The sequence below is a fragment of the Equus quagga genome, chromosome 8, assembly GCF_021613505.1.
Source record: "Equus quagga isolate Etosha38 chromosome 8, UCLA_HA_Equagga_1.0, whole genome shotgun sequence".
NCBI lineage: Eukaryota > Metazoa > Chordata > Mammalia > Perissodactyla > Equidae > Equus > Equus quagga.
This window is the reverse complement of record NC_060274.1, coordinates 46,217,422-46,230,843: the sequence shown is the minus strand read 5'-3', so window position 1 is coordinate 46,230,843 and position 13,422 is coordinate 46,217,422. Positions and strand designations below refer to the sequence as shown.

At 46.4% G+C, this 13,422-nt stretch overlaps 1 protein-coding gene across 7 annotated transcripts in view; it reads left to right on the top strand.

Moving 5' to 3' along the window:
• The window catches only part of GRB10 (growth factor receptor bound protein 10), a 182,446-nt gene that overhangs the window by 54,072 nt on the left and 114,952 nt on the right, over positions 1–13,422 (top strand). For 6 of the 7 annotated variants that reach the window (XM_046669594.1, XM_046669591.1, XM_046669592.1 and 3 more), the window contains one exon: positions 12,550–12,640. The exons of the other annotated variant lie outside the window; for it this stretch is intronic. Coding sequence is in view for 1 of the 6 variants with exons in the window: in XM_046669590.1 (XP_046525546.1) it covers positions 12,550–12,640 (91 nt within the window). In the remaining 5 variants the exon portion in view is untranslated. The remainder of the gene's footprint in view (positions 1–12,549; positions 12,641–13,422) is intronic. 7 annotated transcript variants of the gene reach the window in all.

Genomic DNA, 13,422 nt, shown 5'->3' with positions numbered 1-13,422 from the left:
TAATTCTTCTAATTGGGGAAACAGAGTGTGGGGGTGCTGGCTACTCTGCTAGAAAGACAACCCTGTCTCGGTTAATCCTTGTAACAGCCCGGCATGTGGTTTGGTGCCTGAGTTTGGATGTAGACATTTCACGGGGTGGTTGTGCTAAGAGAGAAAGTGAGAAGGCTCGAGCTGAAGCTGTCAGATTCACTTGACTGCAGTGGCTCTGTGCACTCCACTAGGGAGGTCTCAGGATTGTGATCCCCATTTTAGACGAGGGATTGTCATCACCTGGCTGGTATACCAGGGTTTGAACCAGTTCTCCCAGCTTCAAAGCTGTGCTCTGAGGGGCATGCCGCTGCCTTTTGTTAATGATCGCTTTTAAATTTGGTCCTTTTTGTTTGAGGTCTGTGTAGCTGGGCGACCTGATTCCTTTTGCCTCTCAGGAGGGGTTCAGCCTGTGGGTGGCATTTTGGCCTCAGTGCATGCAGTCATCTTCTGTGACGGGGAGGGGTGGAGACAGAGAGGGAAGCCTGGGGTCACTTCCATTTTTCCAGAACTTGGAGTCGTGTTTGGCCAAAATCAGAACGCATTTTATTTCATTTGGAAGTTTGTTGTTTGTTTATCAGATTCTTCTCATACCCTGCATCACATTTTAACTGATCCTCTCACAGCACTTTAAAGGTTGTGATTGCCAGCATTGTTAACCGAGCAGTTAGAGGTTCTGTGTTGTCTCGTTTCCAGACTAAGTCACTGTAGAACTGATGGTCCGTAAAGGAGCTACTTACCTACTGTTCTAACAAGTTAACATTATATTAATACGTGTAGGTGTTTTGGTCTCTATTCATTTTCCTTTTCACAAGGGAAGGGTGTTCTAGAAAACAAATGGCATGGGTGGTGGAAAACGTGGGACTTCACATCCAAAGATCTGATGTCCTGCTTTGTCCTACTGTTGCCTACACACTTGTCAGGCTACTCCCATCGTCCTCTTGTAAGTGGGCCATCATAGTAACATCTCCCTGTGACGGGGTGGGGAGTGACCAATGATGGAGAGCGAAAGGCCACATCCTGTGTCTGGAGCAGATGTGCTGAACAAACGGGAGGCCTTCGTACTTCCTATGTCACGTCACCTATACAACTGTATTTGCTGTTCTGTTTTGCTGAATAGTGTGTGTTTGGGCAGTTGGGCAGAGCTCAGTGACAGGGTCATTCGGAAGGTGCTCACTGACCCTGACTCATTGGGTTCCTCCTGGGAAAGGAAGAGGGAGGGAGTCCCTGGCACTCTGGCTCCCCCGACCTGGGCAAACGGCCGTGACGGGCAAGAACAAGTGGAGGGTGCCCAGCTGGAGGGTGCTCTTCCGAGAGGGCCTGAGAAAATCCCAGGGGCCTTTGCCTCCTGCATCTTGACCAGTCTCTGGAGAGTTAAGTAGATCCCATGAGACAACAAAATGCCCCTTACCAAATTTATTACAACTTTTAATTTTTGACAGAAACCACCAGTTGGGTTTAAAATCAGTAAGTTCAGAACTTTGGAAAAACTTCAACCATATGTGAAAGCAAGAATGGACAGTAGAGTTATTGGTGCAAGAAACATTGTGCTGTCATTTACTAAATGGAGTGTTTGTGACATCACATTTCTTATTAGTTAGAATTTCACTGACTTGAAATAGCTCCTTTTCTGAGCCACAGTAATTATATCGGCAGGAATTCCCCACTTCTCACTAGAGTTCCTAAGACACAGACCAATTGTAAAATTGTAAAATTGTGAAATTGTTGGTGTTTCCTAACCTCTGACTTCCAGGCCCACCTCTCCGAGTGATAGCTGCCCCTTCTTGGCAGCAGATCCTGGTCTTTGTTATTAGTCATTTCTACCTAGTTCTGAATTTTAGTCAGTGTGGTACCCCTCCCAACAAGTTATATACATAATTAAAGACCTGGATGTAGTCAGAAGACCTTAAATACTGGAAGAGTTGACTTTTCCTTCGGGGACTGGAGAGGAGATGGCAGGGTTCTGGATCAGGGTTGAGTCAGGGAAGCAGAACACTGAGTGATGTGGAATAAGGGGTCGATTGGAGGGCCAGCCCTTAGCAGTCGTGGGGCTGCATTCACGGCAGGACCGCCTGGTGGCAGATGCGGTGCTCAGGCGAAGCAGGGAGCCTGAGAGCAAACCTGCCTTCTCTTGCCACCTCCACCTCCTTGCCTGTGAGTCTCTGGGCTCCTGAAGGATGGCCAGTTGTGACTCACAGCACTGTAGCAAAGACGTGCGGCCTCTTGTTCGGGCTTTGGGAATTTGTGAACTTCAATTTCTGTGTTTGCTCTGAGGTAGATTTGAAAATTCCGACATGAGCACCTCTCCGGGTTCTAGGAGAGGGTGAAGGCCTTGTGGGTGTGTGTCCGCTGAGTGTTCCCACTCTGGCAATAAGTGGGGGCAGGGTTGAGAAGGCCACTTTATCCTTTTGAAGTTGCGCTTTGTGGGGTTCATTTTTCAGTTAGCTACTATTTTCTTCATAAACATCTAATGGGTGAGTCCACATCCCAGGACTCCTTTAGGTGTGAAACTGGGCATCCAGCCTCCTTTTGGGGCCATGCTCCTTCCTGTATTTGCAATGCCTGCCCCTAGGGGCCAGTATCAGAACCTGTTCTGTCTGCTTCTACTTGTGATTGAACTCACTTCAGGAAAAGGAAAACTGAAAGGAAATCAGAAGAGATGTTAACTGAATTTCCATTATATGATCATATATGTATTTGGTTTGCTGTACCATCAGCTACTCACAAGTGGCCCTTGTCCTGATCCTCATGTTAAAATTGGTGATGGAGGAGGTGGAGATGGAGATCTTGGAGATGGTGGCGTTAGAGGTGATGGTGCAGGAGGTGGAGGTGGTGGAGGTGAGGGAGGAAGTGGAGGAGGAGGATGTGATGAAGGAGGTAGAGGTGGTGCATGAGGTGGAGGTGATGGTCGATGTGGTGGAGGAGGTAGATGTGAAGGAGGAGGTACAGATGGTGGAAGAGGTCAAGATGGTACATGAGGTGGAGCTAATGGAGGTGATGGTGGGGGAGGTGGATGTGGGGGAGGTGCTGAGGTGGTGGGAGGAGGTACAGTGGGTGGGAGGAGATGGTGGAGGTGATGGCAGAGGTGGTGGCAACAGCAGGATTAGTAGTGGTAGTAGTGAGAACAGCAGCTCACATTTCCTGAGCAATGCTGTACAGGGTTGATCACACTAACTCTTCCAAACTGTCCTCTGAGGTGACCCGCACACAGGGTGGTTTAGTGTCTTTCCCGAGGTTACTCAGCTACTCCTTTATAGAAGTTCTAGAGCTGGTGCTCTTCCCCGTTAGGCTGAACTGCCTCCTTGACGTGGGAATGCCAAATCAAAAGACGGGAGCAATATCGACTTGGCAAAGGCATTTTATTTTGGGAAAACCATTTGTCAAAATTGATAGGCTCTGGGCACGAGGTTTCTTTGTAGGGTGATGGAAATGTTCTAAATTTAGATTGTGGTGATGGTTGTACAAATCTGTAATTATCTAACATTCGTTGGATTGCACCCTTAAAACAGATGAAATTTATGTTATGTAATTTGTATCATGATATAGCTATTTAAAAAAATAAAAGATTGGTGGGCTTCCCCTCCCACTTGGATAACTGAAATGGATGTTTCTGTGTCCTACATTGCAGAATGCACTAACCCTGCCACACTTGGCATCTTACTATTTTGGAGAAAAGTGTTCTGTATTCTGATGAGAGGCCGGCCAGGTATTTTCATGTCAGAGTCAGCAGCCTATGTTATTATGATAGAACTGGAAAGCCTTGCCCTCGCTCCTTGATACGGAAGGCTGGTGTGGTGTGTTTTCTTTCTCTCATTGCAGGCTTTTGGAAACAGGTGAAGCCAAGTTTGTGATTTGGTTTTAGGGTCAGTTGGATGTAAATCTCTTGTACCTTGTGCTCTTGCATAGACATAAAGACTTGTATCTAAACAGACAGTGTCATGTTGGGCAAAAAATGGGTGCAGGTCATTTATTACGAGTGTTATTTCCATGGAGGGGTGCTAATTTTGCAGACCTTGTAACTGGCAAAATGGGGAGTACTGACGCTGCAGCTGTCCCCCAGTTCTCTGATGTTTTAGGAATTGGCACGATGGCTAGCCCAGTGACAGGTTGGGCAGCCGCCCATATCTTGGCACAGGTGAGAACTCTTCCCAGTCAGCCCGCATGTGCTTCCCACACGTGCTTCCCACCCAGGGTTATTAGCTGTGGTGCCTGGGCCAGTCCCCTCCCGCCCTGTCTCCTCCTCTGTAAGAATGGGGTAATAACAGTACCTATTCAAGAGGGAATTTAAATGAGAATGCACTAAGGGTCTGGCACCTGCCTAAGCCCCAGGATTTGCAATAGAAGCCCTGCTGTATTTACATTCATTTTTAATAAAAGTTAGTAACTGGGGGGAGGGTAAATGAAATCTCTGTCACCTGAGTGTGTGTGTTTCAAAGTTCTAGAGTAAGACATACATACAGTTGACAGCAGTGGGCATTGGACAGGGAAGGGAGTTTATAGCAGATTGTAGGGTGATGCATCCCCTTTGTAGAACTGCAAATAATACAGAACAGCAGAAAGTATCATCACTTATTCATTTGGGCTACAATCTCATAGATTAATGGATTTTCATTTTGATTCATTTTACAACTTAAACTGCATCTTGGGTGAAACAACAAAACTGAGGCAAATTGTGTTTCACGTGTTGACCTTCAGAAGCATTGGCTTGTAGTACACAGTTTCACTGGGCAGCAGGCTCCGGTGGGCAGGAAGGGGCTACCCGGTGTGAAGAGGCCTGGAGGAAGGCCCGGAGCTACCAGGACCTGGAGGGCGGGATCCCATGTCAGTATGTCTTTCTCTGCTGTGACAGTGGGATGTGCCAGGAAAGGGGGCTGGTGCTGAGAGAGCCCCTCTAGCTTTCTCATGGCCACCCCCTCAGGCAGGCATCCTGGACTGCCTGTTTCCCCCACCATTCTCACGCGTTGTTGGTTGGGTGGTTTTGTGTCCCTGTAGTATTTCAAGTCTATCCACAGTGAGATTTTAGCTTGTGGGTTTAGATGGAGCATTCTTGGTGGTCGAAGATATTTCGGATCCCCTCGTTCTGTTTTTGTGTGTTGCTCTTTGTTTATCTTAGCAGAGGTCTGAAGGGCGCCTTCTGTGCCTTTTCAGGTCCCTGAAAAGATGCGCACAGGGCAGGGCCAAGGACACAGCCCTGTGACACCCACTGGAGAGAGACTGTCTTACAGACTTCTTGTCCCTGTTGTTTAGCACCGTCAATACCTGCTGTTCACTGAACACCTGGCAGCTTTAGTCCCTGGGCAAGCCCTCATTTACATCATTTTAATTTAATCCTCATAAGCAACTTATGAAGCTGCCATTCTATCCCAAGGAAGCACAGAGCTGTAGGAAGTTGCCTAAAGTCACGCGACCAACTAGCAGGGAGGAAACTGGCATTCGACCCCAGAGTATGGCCTTTAGCTTTATGCTCCCGTTTGTTGCCTGGCAGATGCTGTGCTGACTGTTACACTTCTGTCTCATTGAATTCCACCAAATGCTCTCTGAGGTGAGCGTTGGTCCATTTGTCAGATAAGGAAACTGCCCAGTGGACAATCTCTGGTCTCCTGAGAGGTGTTCCTCTTGGGCATCTTGTACTGTTCGGCAGCCCGCTTAGGCAAGGATTAGATGCTCTCCTTGCACAGAAGGTGAGTGCCAGCTGGCGATGGGTGGAAATCTGCCTCTTGTCTTGTTTGCGCCCAGGTTGCACTGTGATGCTTTTCAGTGAAACACAGCTTGTCTTTCTGTGGGCTCTGGCAGGTTGGGGGTGTGCCCCGTGACAGCATTCACTCCATCACAGGGCCTTCACCCTCACCGCCTCACCAAGAAGCAGAGGCATCCCTGCCCCATTGGGGGTGAGGCTGGGCTCCGGCCTGGGGTCATGAGGACAGTCAGCGTGGACCGGTTGTCCAGAGGAGAAGGGGTGCCCACTGGTCTACTTGTCCTTCTTCGTACTTTGAATTAAAGCAGCAGATGAGGGAGTAAGAGACGATTTTCATCTTGGCTGTCCGAGAAAGCTCCAGAAGGAAGCGGCTTGGGCTAGGCCTTGAGGACCAGTGGATGCTATGTGTGGGGGCAGGGTAAAGAACAGTTCAGATAATGAGGGATCCACAGGCAGAGCAGGATGGGGAGGCACACAGGCTGTGACCTGTCCATTTGGTGTAGAGGAAAATCGGGCCAGGAAGGCGGCCCCTGGAATATTCCATGTAAAAGTGGATCAGCTAATGTGAGGAGCTCAGACTCAGCAGCACTCCCCATAGTTGGTACTGAGCAGGGCTGACGGGCCTGGGAGTCTGCATTTCTCGCAGATGAGGCTCCAGAAGCTGAGCTCATGCTGACACCTACTGAGCGGACAGGCAGGCGCTCGGGCCCTATGGCCGGGCCCACGCAGACCTCGGCTTGAGTCACTCTGTATATGTCATCTTTACTACCTTGGGTTCTTCGTCAGCAGAGCGAGGGAACTTATGCCACCTGCCTCCATCAGCAGAGGTCTCAGCATTGTGTAACAGCCGCTCCCAGGGCTGGAGGGGTCTGGAGAACCAAGCAGCTCTGTGCCCTATCCTGGGGCCAGCAAGAGGTCTGAAGGAGCAAGGCCAGTGCCATTCCTGCAACCCCTGGAGTGTAGCTCATGAAGGAACTTGCTACAGGAAAAGCACTGCCTGGTTGGGAAATTACTCCCTTATCTCACCCTCTCTTGTCTGTGCCTCATTGCTGAGCCCTGTGGGAGCCTGAGGACCAGGGTGCTGGCTGAGGCCACCCTGCAGGTTCAGCCCCCACCAGCTCGGAGGGCTTTGTGTGAGCTGAGTGAGATCTCGTAGCACAAGGTCACCCCTGTGGGGGGTGGCTCTTCTTCGTCATCTTTATGGAGGCGATGTTTCTGCCCCACTCCACTGGACACCCGCTTCTGATTTTGGGAGTATTTCTAAAGCCATGTGGATTTGGGGGTCCAGCACTAACTAGTGAAGTGAGCTGCACAGCTTTAGTTAAGGGGCTCAGTGTCCACTCTCCCAGGCTTCCACCTTCCCTAGAGGTAGACGGCTTAGTGATTAAGGGCTCTGGGTTAAAGAGGCTTTAGCTGCTTAGAGCCGCCTTCAGAGAAGAATCCTCGACTTCCCCTGCAGAGGATGAGGCTTTGTAGTACTGGCCCCAGACCACAGCGAGGCCACCCTGCGTCCTGACCCTAACCAGGAGGCTTACTAGCCTGGAACAGGAAACCCACCAGACGAACAAAACCTAGCTCTAAGAGGAGACCAAGCCAGCATAGTGGCGAGCCTTTTACTCTTGTCCCTGCACCTGGCAAAGTGCCACTGTTTTCCCTTGAAGAGTGGATAGAGGGGCTGGCCCAGTGGCACAGTGGTTAAGTTTGTGCTCTGCCTTGGACGCCTGGGGTTTGTGGGTTTGGATCCCCAGCACAGACCTAGCACTGCTCGTCAAGCCATGCTGTGGTGGCATCCCACATAAAATAGAGGAAGATTGGCACAGATGTTAGCTCAGGGATGATCTTCCTCAAGCAAAAGAGGAAGGTTGGCAACAGATGTTAACTTAGGGCCAATCTTCCTCACCAAAAAAAAAAGTGGATGGGGTTTGCACTGGACCTTCTAGCCCTGTCAGAAGGTTTTTTTCGTATGCCATGGTGGTTAATTTCTCCCTGCTGCCTTTGTGTTTTGGCTTTATTTTACAAACCCCAACATTTTTCATACTGTTACATCTTTCTTTGCTTCTCGAGATAACAGAAGTCCTGTCTGAAGCTTCTATCTGTTGAATTTTTAAAAGTACATTTCCTTTTTGACCTGGAAGGTTTCAAATAAGCCGCTTACCCAGGTTTTGTTCCTACTGCTATACTTTGTCATCCAAACCTGTCAGATTTTCAACAGTTCTTTAGGTATAGAGTGGCCAGATAAAGTAGAGGAGGCCCAGTTAAATTCTGATAAACCACAACATTTCTTTTAGGAGAAGTCTCGTGCAATATTTGGGGCGTACTTACACCAAAAAAATTATTAGTTGTTTATCTGAAACTCAAGTTTCACTGGACATCCTGTGTTTTTATTTGCTATATCTGGTGACGCTGTTTAGACAAGGTTGCTTTAAATTAGATTTGGAAGTTACTTGTCTTCTAAATAGGTGTCTCAGTGGGGTCTGGCTTGCTTGTCACTGACAGGAGTTCTCAGGAAAGCGTGTGTGGAGTGGATGACTGGGTCTCGGACTCCAGTGTGCACGTGAAACACCCAGGGAGCTTGTTTATCTGTGGGGCCACTCCCACTCCCAGAGAGAAAGGCTGTGCCAGGTAGGCGTCCAGGAGGCTGGTCCCCTCACCCTTGAAATAGGTGGGGGAGCAGCTTCTCGGCTTATGCCCTCAATGTTTGTGTCGTCTGATTCCCATCAGATAATCCACTACCAATAGTCGTATTAGTAATGGGTAGTTATTACTCATTTATATATAAGTAAATATTCCAGATGAGTAGTTTTAATAATTTAAACAAACGTAGAAAGTATTCTGAAGTTTGATTGGAAGAAAATGACTGAGGAATTCATGTAAAAGAGGCAAGAACATATCCGCTGATGATAAGCATGTGGGCAAGCTGTGAGAATGGAAACTGTGGGGCGCTGGCCTGGGAGTGGGCAGATCTGCGGAGCCAATGATCAGATAGCTGAGAAGCAGACATGTCTGAGCAGGATTATAATGTGTGGTAAAATCATTCCAGATCAGGCCAAAGGGAAGACCGGGTGATCAGTTGTCTTGGGTGAACTGATCCACCATTCGGGTAAGGTCAATTTATAGTCTCACCTCTGACTGTCCACCAAAATAAATGTCAGATAGATGAAAATGTATGCATCAAGTAGGAAAAGAAATCAGAATAAAACATAAATGGATGTTTTACAGTTTTCTTGATAGAGGGTGAAGGCAATTATGAAGTTTAAAATAACCACAAAGAAAAATTCAGTAAACTTGACTATATTGAATTTAACTTCTGAGAATTGAAAATATAATTAAATCTGAAGACAAATAAGGTGGGAAAAGTATTATCTACAAATATGACCCAACTTCATTTCTTACCACATGAAGAGCTCATCCTGGAAGAATTAAGAAACAAAGCAGTTTCCAGTGGGCCAAGGATGTCAGCAGGCTGCCATGCCGGGGTGCTCACCCAGCACCCACTTAGGCCCTGGACTTGTGCTTCACGTTGTAAATAAACCTTCCCAGCAGTCTCTACGGAGTCATTTAGCCCATTTTACAGATGAGCCAATTGACTCAGTGGGTCCAGATAACTGGCCCCAAGCCTTCAGCTCCTGAGTCGGGGCTGCTGTGGGTCATTCGCAGATGTGTTTGATTAAAATGCCCACGAGCTCTCAGGCACTAGTCTGGCTGGCCTGTTAAAGGATGGTCCAAAGGAAGAAAGAGAAGGGCTCATGAGCACATGAAGAAACTTCAGCCTCAGTATTTAAAATGTGCATGAAAACCACAGGCAAAGGCCACTGCGTATCTCTAGGATTGACAAGACAAGAATTCCAGAAAGTCAGCACTCACAGTGCTGGCCGCTTTGGACATTATGAAGACGGCTGTTTTGTCTGTTTCTGGGGGAAGGATAAACTGTGAACAGCAAATTGACAGGACCTGGACTCAAAGAAAAAACGCATGAGACGTTTGACCGAGTTGTGCTTCTAGGGATCCTAAGCGAATCATCAGAGACGGGGACAGGGTTTTAGGCAAAAAGGTGTTTATTTGGTTGTTGTTTATGCTATCTAAAATTTGCAAACAACTGAAAATGTCTACTAGAGTTGTTTAGAATCTGAAAAAATGATATTTACCAAGGTTTAAAAAAAACCATCTTATACTGTTAATTAAGGGGGAAAAAGCAAAACACAAAATTGTTTACACCACGTGATTGCAGCAGTTTCTAGCTGTGCATAAGAAAGGTGCAAAGTCCACAAGCATGCTAAGTTACCCTACTGCCATAGGATTGAGGCTAGTTTTTATTTTATATTTGCTCTATATTTCCAAAAATTTATATAAGTAGTTTTAAAATTTGGAAAAGAAGGAAAAAATGCTTCTCTCAAATGGTGAAAAGCTGATGGGATGGAGAAACATTGGCTCCAGTGGAATTGCAGAAACTAGATGGGGTGACCCCAGATGGGGAGACTCTGCTGAGTTTGGGGGACTGGGAAGTGCCACCTTGTATGCTAACCTTGATAGCCCTGCTCCATCTTCAGCACCTCACTGGGGTTCTTGGTGGCATTCCTCTTGCCTCCCAGATACCGTGTCCTCCAAACCAATCCCTCTCCACTTTCCTAATCAAAACCTTACGTTTTTTTGTTTTTTTTCCTCATGAAGGAGATTGGCCCTGAGCGAACATCTGTTCCCAGTCTTCCTTTTTTCTTCCTTTTTTTTTTCCCTCCCCAAAGCCCCAGGACATTGTTGTATATTCTAGTTGCAAGTCCTTCTGGTTCTTCTATGTGGGATGCTGCCACAGCATGGCTTGATGAGTGGAGTGTAGGTCTGCGCCCAGGATCTGAACCGGTGAACTCTGGGCCACCAAAGTGAAACACGTGAACTTAACCTCTACGCCACAGGGCTGACCCAAAACCTTACATTCTTAACAAACTCTGTGTTCACCAGTAGGGTACTGATTAAAGAAATCATGTCACATGTCCACTTAGTGGATGGAGTCTGCTGGAGCTGTGAAGGTGCTGATGGAGGTCATTTGTTGCCATAGGGAATTTCAGAAAGATATGTTAAAGTAAATAAGTCAAATGATTATGATTCCATTTTTTATCGGGATTATTTGTAGCCCCCATGTGATTCAAATATACCATCATGCTCTCCATAAATAATTCAAACATTGCGTACATATGCACACTGTGTATGCATTGTTTTTTCTCTGAAAGAACAGACCAAAAACTGAGAGGATAACATCCCTGGGTGAGAGATTCATTTTAATTTTCTTTTCTTTAGCACCTAGGTATTCATAATTAGCAAGTATTGCATCTATGATTAAAAAAGAAAAAGAAAGCTATTTTTCTCGAAGGGAGAGAACAGAGAGAGAGAAGCAAGTGAAAATACCTCCTGTACCTTAGGGCTTTCTTGTTTTCCCCAGATGCTCTGGAGGAAGGTGTGAATGCGGCCCGGCCTTCCCAGGTAGCGAGCATCTTCCTTCTTCTAAGTGGTCGGTGTAGGTGAGCCTGTGGACTCTCCCCAGCACTCCCGCTCTCTTCCCCTACTCCTGTGAGGGCCCTCAGCACAGCAGTGACAGACCCCCACCTGCAGGTGGGTTGGTGTCACACAGTAGAGTTGTCACCCTTCTCTGTCTACACGTGAGCAGGTGAAGGCTCTGCACAGAGAAACCACTTGATGAGGAAGATTCAGGTGATAAAGCACCTTGTCAAAATAAACGTGCAGGTTTGAGTTTCTTGGGCAGCATGGGTGGGAAGGTACGTGGGCTCTGGAGCCCAACTGCCTGGGTTCTCCTCCCAGGGCTGCTTCTTACTGACTGGGTGATAGTGGTGGGGACATAACCTTCCTGTGCCTGTGTCCTCATCTGTGAAATGGGAGTCCAGCTGGCAGAGTCAGCTCTGTGCGCATGTTGGCTAGTGCCTGCACACATGGAATATTCCACCTGTGGCCGTGTGCAGTACCAGGAGGTTCCTATGCTGAGCTGGAGATAAGGTGGCTGAAGGTAACTATGGTATTTGGGCCAATGTATTATTGTTATTAATAGCAGGTTTTCCTTGCAGATCATATACTTTTGGCACTGTTCTAAAACTTTTCTATTTACAGAGGTAATACATGTGCATTCTAAAAGTTTCAAAGATTTCTTGAATCTGTAAGAGAAGTTTGACATCTTTCTACCCCAAGTAACTGCTAATATTTTGTTATAAGCTTGTAAATATTAAAGGGTCCATTTTCCTATCCCACATTTTAATATATCTTTCATTGGCTTGATTATATCCCATGAAATATCTTTCTAGAAGTGTGGGCTTGGTCATAATGTTGCTGTTTTAATTTTTGCCTAAAATCTTTTTCCTCATCCTGATGTCTAAAAACTGCCACTGAACTCCTTATGCTTTGTGGAGGGGCCAATTATGAAACAGTCTCTGGATGTTTCTGTACCAGGTGACAGACCGCCTAGGGCTTGATTACCAGTAATTGTTACAGAAAATGCATGTGCTCCATGGAATGCTAGTTATTTATATTCCTTGCTTAAACCCAGCAGTTGACAGTAATTCTTTTTGAATTGCTGTTCAGGGAAAGCGGTTTAAGCCAAAAACAGGAGTTAAGTTTTCTTCTTACTCCCTTGCCAGGCAGGTTACACCTCTTCATGGTTAACTTCCCTTTTACAGCATATTTTAAACAACTGTCATTTAAAACAAAAAAAAAGGAAATAAATGGAAAAGAAGTAAGAAATGAGGGAAGAAAGGAACTGCTGGGGATGGTGGATGTCGACCAGGTGGCGTGCTTCTCTGACAGAGCCTTTCTGCTCCTGTCCTCTCCAGGAGCAGGCGGAGCAGACCCCTCCTCACAGTCCTCGAGAGCTGGCAGGACCTGGCTTCCCCACACAGTCTGACCGGCTCGCAAATCACCAAGGTAAGGAGTGACAAAAACACAGAGGCCATTGCTCGCAGCGACAGCTTTGTGTCAATGCTGAGGCTTTGAATTCCAAGACACTGTTCTTGGTACTAATGTAAGAATGTTCTGACCTTCGTTCTTCTCCCCTTTAAGGAAAATAATTTCTAAAAAAGAGAAAAATACTTGGTTTAATATCTTCACCTATTTCCTTTCTATGAACTGACTTCAGTGAGCAAAACGTCAAAATCAATTCATGTGAGTTATCCTGGGAGTCAGCTTAAAGGCACTTTGATGTTGCATATTGAGGGCTTCTCCACGGTGAAATCCTCTTGATTCTGGCATTTTAATATTTACACTTAAGAGCATTTTACATGTATGTATTCTTGGTATTTCTCTGCCTTTCTATGATTCCTTCTATTTCTTCTAGTTAATTTCTGATAGGGTCATAGTAGGAACGAAAGGAAGGATTCTAAAAGGATGCAAGAGTTAGCAAATTAGGTCTAATAAATGCAAGCTTGAGTACAGGATGGGAGCCTAGAAAGGGAGCCAGACTGATGGTGAGAGGGAACAGGAAGAATGTGCGTGGCTGGCCTTCTGGATTATTCAGGAGTTTAAGTATAAGAAATGGAAGAACTTAGAGCTGGAAGGAATTAGAATAATCGGATTTTTTAAATTGCGTAATGAGAAAGAGGATGAAATTTGGCAAAAATAAAAGCTAGGAGCTGACCATGAAGTCAAAGAACTTTTTTCCACATATTAGGAGATTTGTAAAAACAGGATTTTCTGTGTCAAGCATAATT